Source organism: Schistocerca cancellata, chromosome 2 (genome assembly GCF_023864275.1).
Source record: "Schistocerca cancellata isolate TAMUIC-IGC-003103 chromosome 2, iqSchCanc2.1, whole genome shotgun sequence".
Taxonomy (NCBI): Eukaryota; Metazoa; Arthropoda; class Insecta; order Orthoptera; family Acrididae; genus Schistocerca; species Schistocerca cancellata.
The window spans coordinates 370,166,723-370,189,481 of NC_064627.1; the positions used below are offsets into that span (position 1 = coordinate 370,166,723).

General features: G+C 38.2%; 1 protein-coding gene across 12 annotated transcripts in view; it reads right to left on the bottom strand.

Moving 5' to 3' along the window:
* The window catches only part of LOC126161768 (mitogen-activated protein kinase kinase kinase kinase 5), a 323,445-nt gene that overhangs the window by 129,601 nt on the left and 171,085 nt on the right, over window positions 1–22,759 (bottom strand). For 5 of the 12 annotated variants that reach the window (XM_049917832.1, XM_049917830.1, XM_049917827.1 and 2 more), the window contains one exon: window positions 3,867–3,917. The exons of the other annotated variants lie outside the window; for them this stretch is intronic. In XM_049917832.1, the coding sequence (XP_049773789.1) occupies window positions 3,867–3,917 (51 nt within the window). The remainder of the gene's footprint in view (window positions 1–3,866; window positions 3,918–22,759) is intronic. 12 annotated transcript variants of the gene reach the window in all.

Here is a 22,759-nt window from a genome sequence, read left to right on the forward strand (position 1 = left end):
AGAGAACACTATTCTAGCAAACAGAAAAGTGAAAAAAATATCCTGGTTTCCTTCTTCATGAATTAATATTTTGGAAGGAGAGGACAGTTCTTCCCCCACCCCTCCCACTATTGTGTGCGCCTGTTAGCAGTACTTGGAGTTTCACCTCCTGGTGGTAAGTATTGGTCAGTCATCCAACCTCATCGTAAGTTTACTATAGTGTTCAGTGTTGTTCCGCAAAGATGCCTATAACCTAGTGTTTATCACTCATTTCCCCACAATCAGTAATGCATGTGAATTCTTATTTGTTTCAGTTTGCACAGTTATTCTAGGGCATTTTATTGGTACTTGTTTTCCACCTCGTTATCCCTTTCCAAACATCCATCCCTCATCCTCACTTCCCTTTCATGTGTACGAGACTGCTGTTAATGTAACTTAAATCTGCAGGTTGTCCTGACATTCCAAAAGCACTCTGTCCTAAATCCTCTATATCTTCCCACTCTGTGAAACCTGCATGTCTTCTTCTGGGCTCTCTGTCAAGACCAGCACTCACATCAGCAACGTCAAATATCATAACTGTTTGTACACCCATCAGTTTAAGCATACAGCTTTGCAGGAGACTCAGAATTCAAATACCTACACACAGTCACCACTACTATCCGTCACTAAGCAATTTGCGCTGAATATTCAGCATTAATCTCAACCTCTGTTTAAATTTTTCCAAAACATTCCATTATTGTAAAAGTAGAGAATAAATTACGTAAGTAAAGCTGTCCTCAACCAGAAGGCTAGCCTGCAAATTGCAATGCTTTACTAGGCATAGTCATATTGATAGTAGTACAACCTTGTCATCCTATGTCCAGAGTTGAAAGAAGTAATATGTCTCTGAAAACAGCCTTGGGCTGACAGATGACTAAACTATGGATGTTTGGTTTGTGGTCTGATACTTAACCATTGAAGTCACATGTCATTAAATAAAAGTTCTTAGCAAGCTTACCACCTACATAGGACAAGAAAAGAACAGCTTAGAGAAACTCAAAAAAACTGAATGTGTTCATCATTGATAGGCATCTCCTAACAGAATAGAATTGCTAGACACACAGAAAAATTTCATCTAACTTCTTTCAAGTTACATACAACAAATTCATACAAATATATTCTATAACATTTGCTGTCAGAACATCAATGTATGTAAAATGATGAAGTCAAAAAACAAATTGTATCAATATTAACTTCTTTCAATACCAACAATCATTATACTGATATTATGAGGGGAGGGGAGGGGGGGGAGGGGGAGGGAGGGGGGGGGGGGAGAGAGAGAGAGAGAGAGAGAGAGAGAGAGAGAGAGAGAGAGAGAGAGAGACTGTTTTCTTTCTTCCAGTATATTAGTTAATGTTATACGTTATTCATCGTATTCCCTTAAACATTATTAATCCTTATTGACCAAAACTTTGACCAAAATGACTCCCTTTGCTATGACGTCAGCTACTACTCACTTTCCCTCATTTATCTTTCTGCGTAGCAATTTTTACTCACAGCTCCCCAAAAATCAACTCCATTGTCTCAAATTTAATATTTCAGTATAATGTGGTAATAGTGAACCAGAGAAAACTTACAACTTCCTTGTGGTTTGTCCTTCTATGTTTCTCTACAGGAACTAAACTTAATGTCTAATATTTCTCGCTTAGGGTATTGATACCTGAATGCAATAAACACACATTTATCAAGAACAAAGTAGCAAGTCATAAAAGGAGGTTACAACACACAGGTAACACATGCCTTGGCTCCTGTTTATGCACTCATGAAAACAAAATGACACATGTATACTATTTTGATGCTATGGCAGAGCACTTCCGAGTCCTTTACCTCAACAATCTGAAACTTATAACAACATATACCAAACCCTGGTTGGAACAACACGACATTTATCACAGAAAATGTATGTCAGCTAATATTTAAGGACTGTAAGAAACACAAACATGTAACTAGTACTCTCATTACAACATTACATACCTGGCAAACATGAACTAATTCATAAGCAATATTAGTCCTCAAAACTAGCTTTGATTACCCGACTAGATAATAAAGCAATGTGGATAAATCACAATACGGTAGACTGTAAAATTAAGTGGAGATAGAATGATTGCCCATTACTTACCTTGAGAAGACAAAATTCCAAGAACTGTTTACAAACAGTGTGTGTATTAGCAGTACTTGGAATTTCACCTCTCAGTTACACGAGTAATGGCCAAGCTATTTAATCTCTCTGTAATTTTGTAATATGAAAAGCTGGTGTTATAAAGCTGTTACAATACAAGCAGAAAAGTCACACGCTCAAAATTTGTAAAATACATACATCTTACTTTTAGCCACTACCCACTTTATTTAGATGCTGCATAATATTTTAATAAAAGCTAGATACCACTTTCCTGCACAACATCATACACACACAGCAAATGGGAAGGAAAAAGGAAGGGCACAGCCTAAATCCATTTGCATTCAGTTTATCTGAAATTACAGCTTTGTACGAGGGCCTGACATTGCAGTTCTGCACTTAAATGTCAATAAGTTTTGATCATATTTCTGTACAGCAACTCCCAGACACATTCACAGCTCACAAAACAACAGTTCTTACAGCACTGCAAATAAGCACATTATCATGAGGTTCACAGCAGATGGTCACATTCCAATACTGGATTCTGAGACTTCCACTGACAGAACAAGCTTGAACCAAACATGAGTTTAATATCTCATTCATTGGGTGCCAATTTGCAACTAAAACTGATAAAAAGCCACTGATGTACAGTAAGGCTGAACTTCACTAATACAAACTGGCATCACTAACGGCCTCCTGTTTTGAAAAGCTTAGCAAACATTTTTGTGTTGGTCGAATACATATAAAAAATACATACACCACTGTCATCTTGCTAATTGACTAGTTTGACCTCTGAGAGTAATATGGGAAACTTTTTCCAACAGCTGTGTTCCAATTCTAATATTTTTAAATATCACTTCTCAGTGTGACTGATATAACAGTTTCATTCTCAAGAACTCTTAGTGTACACTCTAGACACATTGTTACTGATCTTACCCCACACACACACACACACACACACACACACACACACACACACATACGTTTCTGCTCATCTGCAAACATGTGTTACACTCTACTATTGTTAAGTGAGTGGGAATGTATCTCAATTGACTGCTTCAAGCAGGAAGCTCTACAGATGCTAAATTATACAACAGTTAAAAACTTGTAGCACGACCCTTTGGTTTCTTTTGGAGTTTGTTTAGATAAGTGTATACCTTTCCTTTTGACTGTAAATACATGATTTACTGGAAGGAAACCCAAAATAACAGAGTTCATCCTCAAACTGCTCTCTTCTCTTATTGAAACAAATGGAAGATACTATCCTTACCACAACTTAAATCTTGCATAAATGCTATTTTACTGGTGAGAAAAACTGCAATTTTATTTATGTTCACCATACTTTCAGTTTTTAAGCATTTAGACTTTTTGTTTGCAGAAGCTTTTCCGTTAAAACAACATACTTCAAAATACGAGCACGTGTGTCTGTGATTTATCATGAAATAGCCCTTGTCAATGTTATAATTTTGATGATTGCTACTAAAGAAAAAAAAGAAAAGAAAAAAAGAAAAAGAAAAACCTCCTGAAAGAACTGTGTGGTTAGGAAACTGGAGAAAATAGAAATTTGGCTACTCTCAAATACATAATTATGGAAATGCAAAGCTTAGAAAGCAAGTAGTCTAGTTTCTAGTCTCTGTGCCATATTAAAACAGTAAGATTTAATGTGCTTTAATCAAGCCAAACTGTGATATCATACTCGCAAAATTCAAATGTTTCTGGTGTTCCTACTTACTGTTGTGAATAAAAATCTTCTGATGTAGTCAAATGAGGTAGATGATTTCCCCTGATTACAAAAAAATAATTTGTAACAATTCATGAAGACATGTTACTGTGTAAACTTATCTTGTCAATCAATCACATTACACAAAAAATTTAATTTTCTGTTTCCTTATTCAATTAATAGAACAAAAACAGAGATTACCTCGTGAAAGTCTGACACAAAACACACATTATATATAGTTAGTACTGGCACATTCAAGGAATATTTCGCTGTGTTAAATATCAAATGACGTGCACCTTCAAGTATCCAATTCAGCACAGATATCTGAAGACTGTGAAATGAAGATGGTACACAAAAAAGAAAGATGTATATAGACAGATAAAAGCAGGCAGTTTTAAAATAGCTGATATATACATACATAAAAGCAAATTAACAATGTTTCATTGTTACACAGTACTGACAGACAGGTGAAAACATTCAATTTCTGAGCAAAGACAGAAGACAGAAGAAAGAGAAATTTTCATTTCAGAGAGAAGCTCCTCTTATATGAAAAGAAGCGACAAATATTACAAAAAACATGCAAAATTTCAACAGTGATGTTTTAAATTACTTCTTAACATGACATGGCAACAGCTACAACAGTGAGTGTTGTTTGCACAGGGGAAAAAAGGAGGCTGAGAAAAGACTACAATTTTAGACTGATAGTATCAGTATTTTCATGGGATGCAGGGGGAGGGGGGAAGTGGGTGGGGTGAATGAGAGAAGAGAAAGAATAACTATTGCTGGTAGTTCTTTTCTTTTTGACTGCATTTGGCACATTCGCTGTGCAAGTGGATCTGAAAACATTGTATCATATAGAGTTGCTCAATGGATGCACTTAACTGACAAGTAACGCAGAGTTTTTGATTAGGTTGCTGCCTCCAGTAACATTATAGGAGGCAATGAGGATGAGTAAGTTGGGGAGTGGTAGCAAAGAAATTCAGCAGGCAGTAATTTAGGCAAGGTACAGCCAACTAACAGATGTTGAGTTATTGACTAATGCATTCCAAATAGGTATTTCTGGCACTGTTGTCATTTGACAAATAAGCTTTCACACTGTATGCTCCTGCACACAACTATACATCATTTTCTCCAGAATACTACTGGTTCTGTAATCAGTACATAAATTATTTTTGGTTATGTCAAAACTAAGATGAAATATGTGATAGTATTCTGTTTATTAAAAAAGAGAAAAAAGTAGAGTACCAAAATGTAGTTTTCTTTCGTGTGGAAATGTTGACTATTTATAAGCTACTTTGATTTCAACTGCAGTAAAACTGTTTTCAATATAATTGTTACAGAAAAAATATCTACTTTGTTACCCTTAATTTACAGTCTTTGTTGCTTCTCACTGGAGCAGTCTCTCTCCACCCCCACCCCCCACCCCCTTCTCTTATTGCCAAAGTAACAATACTACCACCCCCCTGCTCTTACTGCCAAAGTAACAATACTACTGTTAGTTTCAATTCAGTTGCACTCAACACACCTTTTTGTATTCTTCTTGCAGTTACATACTTTTAGACAATGGAGTACACTTATGTCCTACTACATATCTTGCCGCTTTTACACTTTTACTATTGTAAATGTGGACATTCTATTTAGATGATAGCAGTATATTTTAGACACTATTCTTTTTCTCTGCTTTTTTCCATTACTTTAAATCACAAATAAATACAAATATTTCCATAGATTTTTGTATGAAAATGTATCAATAACTTCCGATGTGCAGTGGATTACACTGCACAAACTAGCTCTTGGCATTCAACAGTTTGCATTCTTTCCTATCTGATAGAAGTCGGTGCATGTGCAGAAGTAGAGTCATGATGAGATGAAAACTACAGAGTTTGTACAGACTCAGAAACAATAGATCCTAGCAATAATATGATGCCCAATGACACAGACTTCCACTTGTAAAGTTGTGCTAGTCATATGCCAATCTCTAAATTTTGCATTAACAGCATTCAAAAAATTGTAATGTGCAGAGTGAGTCAAACAGGATCATTGGGCCATTATCTTTTAGAGGAGAAGAGTCAGGCAAATACTGTGAGAATGAAGTACTGCACCAAGATATTATGTGACTTCCTAGTACCGGGACTCCCCAGCTGATACAATAACTTGAATGAGCGTTTCCAGGCCCTGTCACATTCCAATGCAAGAATTTTTCCATATTTTGTTTGCACACCTGACCTAAATGCTTGTAACTATTTTACTGATTATGATGTAACTTTTAACAAAATTGTATGTTAACAAACCATACACACTGGAGGAAGTGAAGCAAGAAATTTGTTACATGGGAAAAACATGATACTACCAACTGGAGCATCAGTATGTATGGATAAACAGATTTAATAACATACGAAATTTACTGAAGGGACCTGCAATCAACCATAAATTCTTTTGAAAACTCTTATTATCTTGCCACAAAAGGCTACACCAATCTGCAACTGAAACATAACATGTTAATGTGGTGCAGACTAAGTGAAAACTCAGGGTAGCATATAATATTCCACGTTTGTATAATGCTTTACATATGGCACTGCTATAAGTGAGTTATGTGCTTGTTATACTGTATGTGTCAAACACCATACTGCAAGTGCAGGTAATGATCAAAAAGTCAAGGAGGAATTATGGAAATGCAGATGTTCCACCTGCAGGAAAGTTCTATTCTAGGCTTCCACGTATGTGGACAAAATAACTATTACTTACCACAGTCACTTCACATTTGGGGAAATATAGAGATTAGATGAATTTGGAACATGAATGATAACTAAGGAATACCTGTTTGTCATAAACAAAGTGTCAGTGACATATATACATTTATGTTTTGTCAAATTAATGATATGAATATAATAGAGGGAAACATTCCACGTGGGAAAAATATATCTAAAAAGAAAGATGATGAGACTTATCAAACAAAAGCGCTGGCATGTCGATAGACACACAAACAAACACAAACATACACACAAAATTCTAGCTTTCGCAACCAATGATTGCCTCGTCAGGAAAGAGGCAACCGTTGGTTGCGAAAGCTAGAATTTTGTGTGTATGTTTGTGTTTGTTTGTGTGTCTATCGACCTGCCAGCGCTTTTGTTTGGTAAGTCTCATCATCTTTCTTTTTAGATATATTTATGTTTTGTCAGATATACTTATGTTAGAGCAGGACGAGAACCAAGTCAATCAATACTACTACTATTGACTGAAGAAACTTAGGGATTTATGAAACATGATGTGGTTTAATATTACCAAGTGATAAAGTCCGGATGTGCAATATGTGGTCCAACAGTGTCTGAAATTTTTAATAATACTATTATGTCAAATTCGCATCGTACTCTGTACCATCACCTTCAAGGTAGTCCCTGTGGGAGCAGGCACATATCAAGGTGTTAAGGTGTTGCTGTTACTTTCAGAACACACTCTGGAAGTGTTCCTCCTTTGTTAGGATGTATGGCATTTTATGGGTTATTACACAAATTTGCTCCACTGTGAGGAAAAAACCAAATGAATTTGATTTTGGTGAATATGGTGTATGAGATCAACTGTCCTGATTTATGACAATAATTATTGCATCATATATGCTGTACATTGTCATGCATCACCATGCTGGACTTTAAAATTTTCATGCCCCATCTCTCGAAATTTTTTCCTCCTGCTGTTCCTTAAAAAATTTAAAACATTCAACACAGATGTATATTATTCATTTTGAGGAGGCAGAATACATTCTTTAAAACAATCTCATCAATGTCAAAGGAATAGATCAACACGGATTTAATGTTGGTCATTGACCATTGACCCTCAATGGTTATGGTGAAAAAGGCCTTCCCTACAGTTTCTACAAGATTTTAAGGATATATTCAGAAGAAGGTTTTGATGCTTTTGACGCTATTGATGAAATTTCCAAACAACACAGCTTCTGTCTATCATTCAGCAGTCATGGCACAAACTTCAATGCATTCCTCCCATGTTCAGTTCGACAGAAAGATGCACTGTAATTTAGTTACAGAGTGTAACAGTGATCTAGGTTTTCATGGTACTTGAGCCCACACTTATGTGATATCAACTAACAGCCATCCCATATGATAATCACTGATCGTGCAGAGGTTTAGAAAGTATCACTCATGCGAAACTCAGCTTGCTCTTTACTCACATGATAAATCCTGCAAACCATAGAGGAAGAGAAACAGGCAGATTCAATATTGCTTGATTTCTGGAAAGCATTTGTCATGGTGCCTCACTCCAAGCTGTTAATGAAGGTCCGAGCATACAGATTAGTTTCCCAGATATGTGAGTGGCTTGAAGACTTCTTAAGTAATAGTATACTGTCCTGAATGGTAGGTGTTCAGAGAGAAGGATATTATCAGGAATTCCTCAGGGAAGTGTGATAGAGCTGCTCTTATTCTATATGTACATAAAATATCATCATTCTGCAGCTGTTTGCAGATGATGCTGTGGTTTACAGGAAGTTGTTATAGTAGAGAGACTGTAGAAGGATACAAGGTGACTTAAACAAAATTTTCACTTTGTACGATGAATGCCAGCTTCCTCTAAATGTAGAAAAATGTAAGTTAATATGGATTAGTAGAATAAACAACCTCATAATGTCCAAATACAGCATTAACAGTGTATTGCTTGATACGGTCATGTTAATTAAATATCTAGGCATAATGCTGCAAAGTGATATGAAATCGAATGAGCACGCAAGGATGGTAGTAGAGAAGGCAAATGATTGACTTTGGTTTATTGTGAGAATTTTAGGAAAGTGTAGCTCATCTTTAAAGAAGACCACATATGGAACACTGGTGCAATCCATTCCCATGTACTACTTGAATGTTTGGGATCCCCATCAGGTCAGATTAGAGGAGCACTTCAAAGAATTCAGAGGCTTGCTGCTATATTTGTTACACATAGGTTTGACCAACATGTGAGTATTGCAGAGATGCTACCTGAATTCAAACGAGAATACTTGGAAGGAAGAAGTTATTCTTTCACTAAACGTTATTGAGAAATTTCAGAGTACCAACACTTGATACTGACTGAGAAAAATTATACTGCCACCAATGAACTTTTTGCATAAGAACCATGAAGATATGGTAAGCAAATATGGAGGCATATAGATAGTTATACACCTTATTACTCTCTGCCACGCACCATAAGGTGTCTTGCAGAGAAGTATACGGATGTAGATGTTGGCCATTTATTTCCTGTGTTTGTGCCTTGACTAAAGCATTGTTACCAAGTGCTTGTTTCTGCATTTTCTTCTTCTTCTTCTTGCATTACAGCCTCTGTAGGACCACGGGTGGCCCCTTCGTGAACTGCATTTTCCTCTTCTTCTTCCAGAACCTCTTCATTCTTCCTCTTCTTCTCTCCCGCTCTTCTTCCGAGATCTTCAGTTTCTGTTTCTCCTTTCGGCTCCACTGGTGACACTCTAATCTTTTCCTGTATTCCTCTCTGTCATTGATCTCCGGCATATTTGTTGGTGTATATTTGTTCCTCCAAGTTTCCTTTCCATCAACCTTGATCCCCAATTCCAACCAGTCCTTCCGAAGATCAACAACCCACTTGGTTCCTGTCTTTCCCATTGTCCTCGTGTTGTTTCCCACACTCTCTTCGTCATTCTGTCCATACTCATCCTAACTACATGTCCAGGAAACCTTGCCCTTTTGAGTCTGATTTTCCCAGATATTGTTCTCATGTTCCGGTGCAATTCTTCCCTAGATCTTCGCATCCACCTCTCTCCACCTCTTTTGGGAGCTAGTATTTTTCTCAGTATTTTTCTCTCTTCTTTCTCTAGTTGTTCTGCCCCATTTCTTCCTAATGTCATCGTCTCAGCAGCATAGAATACTGCATTCCTCACCGTTGCCTCATAGTGGCTTATCTTTGCCTCTATGGATATATTCTTTTTATTGTATATCTCTCTCGTCATGCAGAAGGGCTGACCTCATCTTCTTTGTCCTCTCTGTTATTCCCTCCTTGCTCCTGTTCCTTCCTGTTATAAATTCTCCCAGGTATTTAAATTTGTCCACCATTTGCACAGCACCTTCCGGTGTTTCCCAGTCTGCAGTGGTATTTAATGTCTTTGTCTTGTTATAGGCGATCCTCAGTCCCACCTTTCTGGCTACCTTACTTAAGTTTTTGAGTTGTGTCTTTGCGTCTTCTTCCGTCTCACTTACTACTGCTATGTCATCTGCAAAGGTTAGGCAGTCCACTTGAGCCCTGTTGTCCTTTTTGTCCCCCACATGGGTCTTCGGCATTCCTATTTCCTCGTTTATTGCTCTCCACTGCCTGATCACTTCGTCCAGTGCTATATTGAACAACAATGGTGACAATCCATCTCCCTGTTTAACACCAGTCTTGACCTCAAATTCTTCTGACAGTGCTCCTCTGAATCTCAGCCTTGATTTTGTGTCTGTTAGAATTTCTTTTAGGAGTTCTTGTGTAGTTCCATCAAGTCCTCTGTTCTTCAGTATCCTACCAAGAGTCTGTCTGTTGATGGAGTCATATGCCTTTGTGAAGTCCATGAAGGTTATTACTGTCTTCTTGTTTTTTAAGGCCCTATATTCTATCATTTGCTTCAGGATAAATATCTGTTCTACACAACCTCTTCCCTTCCTGAATCCCACTTGGTAGTCACCAACTGTACTTTCTACCTGTTGTTCTACTCTCTTGAGCAAGAGTTTGCATTTTGTGCATTACTCCCATGATTTTTGCAAGTAAAAAAAAACTACTTACTTTATATAGAACTAGCTATGACAAACTCCCAAGCTTGTTCAAAAAAGCAGTGCAAATATATTCATCAAATGCTTATCTACTCACTAACAATTATACCACTAGCTACAATTATGCTGGAAGATTGTGCAAGTGTTATAATGAACTCATTGTCATTTTCCACCAAAATTTGAATATTGTGCCTCTTCCACCAGAAGACCAACTACAGTGTAAGGGAAAGACTATGACCTCATTTAATTTCATAAAACATAACTAATGACTCTTATGTTAGACTATGAGAGTGTCTACAGGAGACCATAGCTTAAGTAAAATAGCAACCTTTTACAGGACAACAAATGAACAATGTGACGAAAATACTGATTTTTAGACTTTAGCTCCATCTGTTGAAGGAAATCTTTGACTACATCAGCAAACACATTTCTCCAGCTAGCAAAGGTCCTTCTAAAGGGATAATGCTTGCAGATAATTGTTTAATTTGTTTTATTATAATTTTAGACTGCAATAACCAGTTTTTAATAACAAACGAGAAATTAAGTTTATTTCTAATTCAAGTTTAACTGATCACCAATTCAAGTTCTATCTGATTAAACAACACCTGAAACATATGATTTAGCAAGGTTTCTTAGCAATTGCTTATCAATGCACTCATATATAGAAGCAAATGTAATACACTTTGATACACATGATTGCTGCACACCTTTGTTTCACATTACAGGTTTCTGTTTCTAACAGTATCAGCTTGGTATATCTAATGGTCACAAGGTTTCCTGCAGTAAGTCACATGCCACAAGAGGAAGGATCACTCAATGCAACTATGCTTGCATGTAACTCAAAAGTTTCTTCTTTTTTAGCTTCTCAGGAACATTTGGTTAATATTCTATATCATTGTAACTGCTCTTTCGATATGGTTCCCGCAATTTCATATTGTCCCCAAACATTACAGGTACCAATATGGAACACCAAACAAGAGCTTACAATTTACAGTGAGAAAGTATTGAAGGTTTCAAAATTATAAGTGTAATCGGCTAATGAGAAACTGTAGAGAAACTCAAGTGTTGTTGGGATTACATTCTGGGAAATCATTTATGCAAGACGATCATACAGCCATACCATCATTTGCTATCAGATAGACTCCCTTATGAAAGTAATAGGAATAGGTATCCCTGGCATACAGAAGCAACTGAAAGAGTTGAAAACAAGTCAGTCACCAGGCCAAATCATTCACTCAAATTGTCCAGAATGTTCTTCAAACTAATAGTGAACAACTTGGTCCAGTGACATGGTGCATTGTCATCCAAAAAAATTCCATCACTGTATGGGAACACGAAGCCCACGAATGGCTGCAAACAGTCTCAAAGTAGTCGAAATCACAATTTCCAGTCAATGATACATTCAGTTGGGCCAGAGTACCCTTTCCATTTCATGTAAACACAGCCCACACCATTATGGAACCACAATCAGCTTTCACAGTGCTGTGTTGACAACTTGGGCCAATGGCTTCATGCGGACTGTGTGCTACAGTAGAACCCTACCATCACCTCTTACCAACTGAAATCGGGACACATCTGACCTAGCCATGGTTTTCCAGTAATCGAGAGTCCAACTGATATGGTCAAAAGCCCAAGAGAGGCACTGCAAGCTGTCATGCTGTTAGCAAAGGTACTTGCAATGGTAGTCTGCCTCCATAGCCCATTAACATCAAATTTTGCCACACTGTCCTAACTAATACGTTTGTCATATGTCCCATATTGATTTCTGTGGTTATTTCATGCAGCGTTGGTTATCTGTTAGCACTGACAACTCTACGCAAACACTGCTTCTCTTGGTCATTAAGTGAAGGCCATTGGCCACTGCATTGTCTGTGGTGAGAGGTTAATGCTGAAATTTGATATTCTTGGCACACTCTTGATCTCAGAATATTGACTTCCCTAACGATTACCAAAATGTAATGTCTAATGCATCTAGCTCTAACTACCAATGTGTGTTTAATGTCTGTCAACTCCTGTCAAGTGGCTATAATCCTGTTGGAAAAATTTTCACATGAATCACCTGAGTACAAATTACAGCTCTGCCAATGCACTGCCCTTTTATACCTTGGGTAATCAATAGCAATGCCCTCTGTATATGTGTCTACTGTTATCCCATGATTTTTTTGTCACCTCAGTGCTAATAAGTGTAAAAGAACAGATCCACAGAATTATAAACCATCATCCTTAATGTTAGTTTGCTAAATAATTCTCGAGCATATTCTCAGTTTGAATACAATAAATTTCCTTGAGACAGAGAAGCTTGTGTCCAGAACTCAACAGGGATTCAGAAAGTGAAACTCAGCTTGCCCTTTTCCTCTAGCGATATCCTGGGAATAATGGATGGAGGGCAACAGTCAGATTGGATATTCGTAGATTTTCAGAAAGCATTTGACACAGTGCCACACTGCAGATAGTTAACGAACATCCAAGTATATGGGATAGGTCCCCAAATATGTGTATGGCTTGAACACACCATAAGTTACAGAGTCCAGTATGTTGTCCTGGACAATGAATGTTCATCAGAGACAAGGGTACTGCGGGAGTGCCTTAGCAACGAGTGACAGGGCTGCTCTTATTCTCTATCTACAAAAAAGATCTGACAGACAGAATGAGCATCAATTTGTGGCTGTTTGCTGCTGATGCTGTGGTTTACAAAAATGTGTCATCATTGAGTGACTGTAGGAGGATACAAAATGACTTAGACAAAGTTTCTCGTTGATGTGATGAATGTCAGCTTGCTTTAGAAGTAGAAACATGTAAGTTACTCCAGATGAGTAGGAAAAACAATCCTGTAATGCCTGAATACAGTATTAGCTGTGTGCCGCTTGACATAGACATGTTGACTAAATATCGAGGCACAACATTGCAAAGTGATAAGAAGAGGAAAGAGCATGTAAGATTGGTAGGAGGAAAGACGAATGGTCAGGTTTGGTTTGTTGGGAGTATTTTCGGAAGGTGAAGCTCAACTATTAAGGTGACAACATATAGAACACTAGTGGGACCCAATCCTGAGTATTGCTCAAGTGTTTTGGATCCCTCAGCAGGTCAGATTAAAGGAAGTCATCAAAGAAATTCAGAGCTTTGTTGCTGCATTTGTTGCTAATAGGTTTAGTCAACAAGCAAGTATTACAGATATGCCTAATAAATACAAATGGAAGATGGTGTTTTTTCACAAAACACTAATGAGAAAATTTACAGAACTGGCATATGTGCTTGACTGTCAACGTCCATTTTGCTTAGGGACCAGGAGGACAAGATAAGAGAAATTAGGGCTCATACAGAAGCACATGGACAGTCATTTTTCCCTCATTCCATTTGCAAGTGGAACAGGAAAGGGAAGGACTAACAGTGGTATAAGGTACCCTCCACCATGCATCATATGGCGGCTTGCAGAGTATTTACAAACATGTACAAATTGCTACATATGTTTGTAAAATAAATACATACGTTTGAGAACATTTGAAAAATTTCTCCTTGACATTATTCTGTATACATAAACTTGCTACATCTCCATTCTCTGGAAGTTAACTACCTCTACACTGAATGTTTCATACACTTTACCATCATATATGTTTTCTTGAAGCACATATATTTTACTTTATTGCATTACTGACCACTGTTCAAAAATAAAATTAATGGTTGGTTCGTGTCCTGCAGTTGCAAAAAGATAGTGAGTACATTTGAAAAGAAATTTGCACATGAAATTCAAAATAAATTACTAGAGTTGATTATATAATTTTGTTACATTTCAACATTTGAGACCACTAAAGAAGTTTTCAGAATTACTCTGCAACGATCAGATAAATTCTGAAGTGTAACATATATCAACAATATCTGAACACTATGCACAGACATTAATATGGCAACAATTCTGAACTAGTTTTCAGCCTCTCCTCTGATTCTTTTTGCATCTTCTGAATAAGCCTTTCACTCTTACTGCATTCTCTATGTAAGACTAAATTTGTGATTGCTCCCAGTACAGGCTGGAGTATAAGACACCGTCATCAATCAAAATTTTACACAATCAACCTACCAGCAAATAATTTGCAATCAAAAACTTTCGAGGTCCAGACAGTAGTCTAACAAGTTTTCACTAATGCGACAACAGCTAAGAGCTCTTATCTGAAATCTGTTTATTTTAAAACACTGCAAGTAACATAAAATAGGACATGACAGTGTGCTCACAAATTATAAACAGATATGCATACATCCTCACAAGCACATACAGATGAAAACGACAGTCCTTTTAAGGAGACAGTGATTGACTTCTTGTTAAGTTTTGTTTATTTTTGATGCTATCACTTTTTGTGACACTATCATAACCCTTGACAGTGCACAGTAGCCACCCTCAGAGGCTATAACTGGGGAAAAAACTTTTTAAAAGAAGTTATATTAAGACTTTACAATAAGTAAAACAATTTTAACTAGGTCTAATTCTGAGTTAAGTAAAGTGCTATTAAAACACATGTGAATCATACCTATGGCTATCATTTGACGAACAAATGTTCATGCACTGTCAGACTCAATGTAATACCAAATGCAAGTGAATTATATACATACAACTGAGTGATGGACTCGCTGTGGTAAAGTGCTTAGTGGGTATCACAGCAGATATTTTTTTTAATCAGCTAGAAAAGGTGAATCCAGACTGTGGTGCCAACATAATGTACTATAAAAGATATGCCACTGACACAACTATTGTTTACAGAGGGAGCAATGCAAATACAGAATCTGGCTAAAAGAAAAAAAAAAAAAAAGAGCCACATGAATTCCAAGACAAAATTCACAGCCGGCCGTTGTGGTCGAGTGGTTCTAGGTACTTCAGTCCGGAACCGCACTGCTGCTACAGCCGCAGGTTCGAATCCTGCCTCGGGCATGGATGTGTGTGATGTCCTTAGGTTAGTTAGGTTTAAGTAGTTCTAAGTCTAGGGGACTGATGACCTCAGATGTTAAGTCCCATAGTGCTCAGAGCCATATGAACCATTTGAACAAAATTCACAATGGAACATCAAATATATCAAAAGATATTTATTATATTTGACAATTTATATCAAAAACAGCAGACAAGCATTTCTAATATATAATAAACTAACATGTACAGGAATGATTATCAATACCCATTCCAATCATCCTGTCGTCAGAAACAAGTATACTTTTACCCTGTAATACATAGAATTATATTGTTTCCATTATGCCAAGCTAAATGAAGAAAGAAATCGGCACATTAAGACAGGTTGCCCTTGCAAATGAACATGATGTGGAAATTTTGTACATCATATGTAACAAGATTAAAATGTATATAAAGAAGAGAATTAAGCCACATGTACAGATGGCATCCGATGGGGTCAACTATGCCTCTAAGAAATGCATAGGCAACATGTTAGGTAAAACTGAATACATGTTCCAGAGTAATGAGGTTAAAATAGCTTTTAGGACATTATATATTATAAAAACATAAGTGTGTCACAATGTACCCCATAAGAATAATAAATATGGGAAATCTTGTGTGTATAAAATATCATGCTATGACTGTGAAAAAGGCTATATCGGTCAGACAGGCAGGTCTTTTTACTTGAGATTTAAGGGGCACTGCTACGTCAGGAATAAAACAGCATTAGGCTTATGTATGTGACAGGGTACATAATATTGGTAACAGTGACAAAAAACTACAAATTTTACATAGAGATGAAAAACATAAATGGTCAAGTATGTTAGAACTACTCAAGACTCATATTACAAAACGGGAGATACTGGACAAAATTCCTCAATCGGCAGAATGAGTTTGCAACAGGTGCATATTTTAATACTGACAATGATCTATTTAGCTGAGGTAATCACTGCATCCTGCATGCATGCTACACCTGGAGCTGGGGCGTCCCTGTGACTGAGAGCTGTACCGTGCCATCTGTGCCATGTTTTCCCTTACATGAATGTGCCCAGCTAACGTGAATGACTTGGAGCTGGAATAGGAGTACCAGCGACCTGCAGCAGCAAGTGATCCTTGTTGTCTGGTCTCTGTTGCCTCTTCTGAACTTATGGGTAGTGTCATAAACATCTAGTAGCCCAAACTGCAGCACCACCAGCCGTCGGAAATATTTACCATAAGGACTGCTCCTTTGTTTCTTTTATTGTAAAGAACTTATTCTTTTTAAGTATGGTTTTTACTGCTTTAATGACCTGTACACGGATTTTACATTTTACAGATAACTGATTGAAATATTAATTTAAATTCAACATATTTTATGGTTTTTAAAGTTAAAGACAGTCTTATAGAGGAAATGCACATCTATGCAAAGACTTGATAAAGAAAAGTACACTTAGTTATATCTATGTCATCCTCTGATTTTTGGTATAAGTTTAATTTGACAATGCATGGACATTTGCTCACCGAATGCTGCCCATAGGTATGTTTTTCAATGGCACTTTACTTAACTCACAAGTACACTTAGCAAAAACTTTTTGTTTGTTTTAAGGTCTTCACATAACTTTTTATATATACACTCCTGGAAATGGAAAAAAGAACACATTGACACCGGTGTGTCAGACCCACCATACTTGCTCCGGACACTGCGAGAGGGCTGTACAATCAATGATCACACGCACTGCACAGCGGACACCGAGCGAGGTGGCGCAGTGGTTAGCACACTGGACTCGCATTCGGGAGGACGACGGTTCAATCCCGTCTCCGGCCATCCTGATTTCGGTTTTCCGTGATTTCCCTAAATCGTTTCAGGCAAATGCCGGGATGGTTCCTTTGAAAGGGCACGGCCGATTTCCTTCCCCATCCTTCCCTAACCCGAGCTTGCGCTCCGTCTCTAATGACCTCGTTGTCGACGGGACGTTAAACACCACTAACCTAACCTAACCCGCACTGCACAGCGGACACACCAGGAACCGTGGTGTTGGCCGTCGAATGGCGCTAGCTGCGCAGCATTTGTGCACCGCCGCCGTCAGTGTCAGCCAGTTTGCCGTGGCATACGGAGCTCCATCGCAGTCTTTAACACTGGTAGCATGCCGCGACAGCGTGGACGTGAACCGTATGTGCAGTTGACGGACTTTGAGCGAGGGCGTATAGTGGGCATGCGGGAGGCCAGGTGGACGTACTGCCGAATTGCTCAACACGTGGGGTGTGAGGTCTCCACAGTACATCAATGTTGTCGCCAGTGGTCGGCGGAAGGTGCACGTGCCCGTCGACCTGGGACCGGACCGCAGCGACGCATGGATCCACGCCAAGACCGTAGGATCCTACGCAGTGCCGTAGGGGACCGCACCGCCACTTCCCAGCAAATTAGGGACACTGTTGCTCCTGGGGTATCGGCGAGGACCATTCGCAACTGTCTCCATGAAGCTGGGCTACGGTCCCGCACACCGTTAGGCCGTCTTCCGCTCACGCCCCAAAATCGTGCAGCCCACCTCCAATGGTGTCGCGACAGGCGTGAATGGAGGGACGAATGGAGACGTGTCGTCTTCAGCGATGAGAGTCGCTTCTGCCTTGGTGCCAATGATGGTCGTATGCGTGTTTGGCGCCGTGCAGGTGAGCGCCACAATCAGGACAGCATACAACCGAGGCACACAGGGCCAACACCCGGCATCATGGTGTGGGGAGCGATCTCCTACACTGGCCGTACACCACTGGTGATCGTCGAGGGGACACTGAATAGTGCACGGTACATCCAAATCGTCATCGAACCCATCGTTCTACCATTCCTAGACCGGCAAGGGAACTTGCTGTTCCAACAGGACAATGCACGTCCGCATGTATCCCGTGCCACCCAACGTGCTCTAGAAGGTGTAAGTCAACTACCCTGGCCAGCAAGATCTCTGGATCTGTCCCCCACTGAGCATGTTTGGGACTGGATGAAGCATCGTCTCACGCGGTCTGTACGTCCAGCACGAACGCTGGTCCAACTGAGGCGCCAGGTGGAAATGGCATGGCAAGCCGTTCCACAGGACTACATCCAGCATCTCTACGATCGTCTCCGTGGGAGAATAGCAGCTTGCATTGCTGCGAAAGGTGGATATACACTGTACTAGTGCCGACATTGTGCATGCTCTATTGCCTGTGTCTATGTGCCTGTGGTTCTGTCAGTGTGATCATGTGATGTATCTGACCCCAGGAATGTGTCAATAAAGTTTCCCCTTCCTGGGACGATGAATTCACGGTGTTCTTATTTCAATTTTCAGGAGTGTATATGTTGCTATTATAGCATCTGAAGGTGGCCATTGTGAGCCAACATGTATTACAAAAAGTGATAGAGTGAAAATCAAACAAAACTTTACAAAGAGGTGAGTTAGTCATTATACACACCATATTCAGTATGTTCACAAGACTAAAGTATATGAAGATGATTTTGACGAGTTTATGAATTTTATCCAATTAGTGAATTAAATGTTTTTAATTGTCACATTCTTCTGGAAAATCATCATCAATGAGACTTCTTGTTTGTGTCTAACAGTTTTCTGAAAGTATTAGTAGTAGCTATACACCGATCTTTCTACATTAAATTACAATTTTTAATTTATAACAAAGCTAAGCATTTGCATACATGCTTGAGTTACTTCAAAATATGCATGCCAACCAAAATGAAAAGCAACAGAGTTGTTATACATATTTGAAATAGTTCAAATGGCTCTAAGCACTATGGCACTTAACATCTGAGAGCATCAGTCCCCCACAACTACTTAAACCTAACTAACCTAAGGACATCTCACACATCCATGCCCGAGGCAGGGTTTGAACCTGTGACTGTAACAGCAGCATGGTTCCGATCTGAAGTGCCTAGAACCGCTCAGCCACAGTAGCCGGCTACATATTGCAGTCTGGATTCAGGTTTACTATGGTATTTTATGGTGTGCACAGAATATAATATTGGGATGAATATATCCTGGGACTTTTACTGTCCTATATGACACACACTTCACATATTTTTTCGCATGTGACAGGCTATAGTTAACCCACAATTTGAAGTAATTGATAAAGTTGCAACATTTCACCAACCCAGCAGCCCTTTAGAGCATTTGGCTTCATTTCAGTTAGATGACTTTTATTTAATCATTTCAATAACTTCTCATTACTAATAGGCTGATAAATGACAAAATGGTATGATTCTGGTTTCCAGTTGCAAATTCCTTTCATGAGGCAGCACCTTGCACTTTTCCAGATATTTTACATATATGAAAACAAAATTAAATGCCACTGTGCCAAAAAGTAATCAAAAATGCATTTTGAAAGTATATTTGTAGAAACAGCATAGTAAAAATGCTGGAAATTAGTGACTGTGTCAAATATTGTGGCATCATACGATATGTTGTACCATGTGATCTGTATGAAAACAAAAAAGTTATAATATGCTAGAAAACATCAACTCCCCAACACTCAGTCGAATATGAAATAACAACAGCAATAACATTACAATGCCCAAATAACATACTGCAAAAACAGTAAGAACAATGAATACAGTGTAATTTTAAAGTCTGCAGTGAGTATGTGAACTATTCACCTGTCAAACAGACTAACTCTAGGTAACATTTGTCCTTTTTATGAAGAGTACGTGAGTATCAAGATCTACAGAACTCCATTTTGAGGTAGTGAAATTTACAAAAGAGAGAACGCCATGGCAGCTACACTCTAATTGCCATATACTGTAGCCAGTATGAAACTAAATAAAATCAATTTGTAATAACACAGTCCTTTCTAAAAAAAAAAAAGCTTGAGTATCAGGTGGAAGAATTAACAGAAATAGATGAATTTATTCCACATAACAATCACAGGTGTACAAGAAAACAGCCCATGAAAAAGAAGAAAAGAAAAAAAAAACTAAAAGACCAAAATCAATTAAAGCTGACACCTTGTTCTTTGGCAGCAGCAGTCTCGTACATATTTTTCTCCCTCTGGTATTCTACTTCGACATGCCAGAATAAAACAGCACTAAAAAAACAACTAATGAATTTCTTTCCTGTTTATATATTTATGCACTACAACTGTACAGCGACCGAAAGGCTATTTACAAATTGTACAGAAACCAGATGGCAGTTATAAAGAGTCGAGGGGCATATAAGGGTAGCAGTGGTTGGGAAGGGAGTAAGACAGGGTTGTAGCCTATCCCCGGTGTTATTCAACTTGTATATTGAGCAAGCAGTAAAGGAAACAAAAGAAAAATTCAGAGTTGGAATTAAAATCCATGGAGAAGAAATAAAAACTTTGAGGTTCGCCGATGACATTGTAATTCTGTCAGAGACAGCAAAGGACCTGGTAGAGCAGCTGAATGGAATGGACAGTGTCTTGAAAGGAAGATATAATATGAACATCAACAAAAGCAAAACAAGGATAATGGAATGTAGTCAAATTAAATCGGGTGATGCTTAAGAAAATTATATTGGGAAATGAGATGCTTAAAGTGGTAAACGAGTTTTGCTATTTGGGAAGCAAAATAACTGATGATGGTCAAAGTAGAGAGGATATAAAATGTAGACTGGCAATGGCAAGGAAAGTGTTTCTGGAGAAGAGAAATTTGTTAACATCAAGTATAGATTTAAGTGACAGGAAGTCATTTCTGAAAGTATTTGTATGGAGTGTAGCCATGTATGGAAGTGAAACGTGGACAATAAATAGTTTAGACAAGAAGAGAATAGAAGCTTTCGAAATGTGGTGCTACAGAAGAATGCTGAAGATTAGATGGGTAGATCACATAACTAATGAGGAGGTATTGAATAGAATTGGGGAGAAGAGAAATTTGTGGCACAACTTGACTACAAGAAGGGATGGGTTGGTAGGACATGTTGTGAGGCATCAAGGGATCACCAATTTAGTATTGGAGGGCAGCGTGGAGGGTAAAAATTGGTGAGGGAGACGAGAGGAATACACTAAACAGATTCAGAAGGATGTAGGCTGCAGTAGGTACTGGGAGATGAAGATCCTTGCACAGGATAGAGTAGCATGGAGAGCTGCAACAAACCAGTCTCTGGACTGAAAACAACAACAACAACAACAACAACAACAACAACAACAACAACTGTACAAGGACATCATAAACACATACTGAATACAGAGGACCATAAAACTGCAGCTTATTTCTGAATTAGAGACAAGAAAAAAGTATGAACTGTCAGGTATGTAAAAATGAAACAAATTTATTGACAAAATAGTTTTTTCTCAGATCAACACAAGGAAGCATTTCCCTGTGTAATGTTGTTATTTACTATTGCATTAATAGTTATTACAATATATTTAACCCCATGCATAAATTTTCTTAATTTCCTAGCAAAACTTGAACTTCTGTTGTACGTCAATGGTAAATCCAGGATAAAATATAATATTAGAAATATCTAATGAGTAAGTGTCTATCATCACACATATAATAATGAAATTTTGCAGTGTCATTTATTGGACACGAATAGTTTGAAAGATTTTGATAAAATGATATGATAATGCCACTAAGCAGTTACGACTTCATCGGTCTCTAAAATTTATCCATCAAAAGTACGCAGAATAGTATTAATTAATATATAACATGTTATTAAGTAAAACTTAAACAACGTAAATAAGCACACATGAATGGCTTCTCTGACAATGATGCAGGAGTAGTGATTATGAATGTAGTCATAAACCAAAACGGTGTCATGAAAAACAGTTACTGAGACTAACAACCACGTAACAAGGAATCTTAGGGCACTCCTTTGGTAAGCTAACTGGAGTAATGTGTATTATGTGCCAAGCATCAATTCTAATATAAAACATACATTATGGAGTGATGTACCTTGGGTACCTCAAAAATACTGATAGTTATACTGTAGGGGGTAACCATAATGGAATGGTACCTGTGGAGAGGCCAGACTAACATATAGTGTCTCAAAGGGGACAGCAGCTTTTTCTGTAGTTGCAGTGGCAACAGCCTGAGTGACTAACTGTCCTGCCCTTGTAGCATTAGACAACAAGGCCTTGATATGTTATTATTGTAAACAGCTGAAAGCAACAGGAAACTACAGTTGTTATGTTTCCCAAAGTAATGTTGCTTTACTTTATGGTTAAGCTTCACAACATGCATCCACAGGTCATGTGAGACATAATGAAACTATGTAAAATGGTTGGGATTGGAAAAGGTATAGGACAGATTT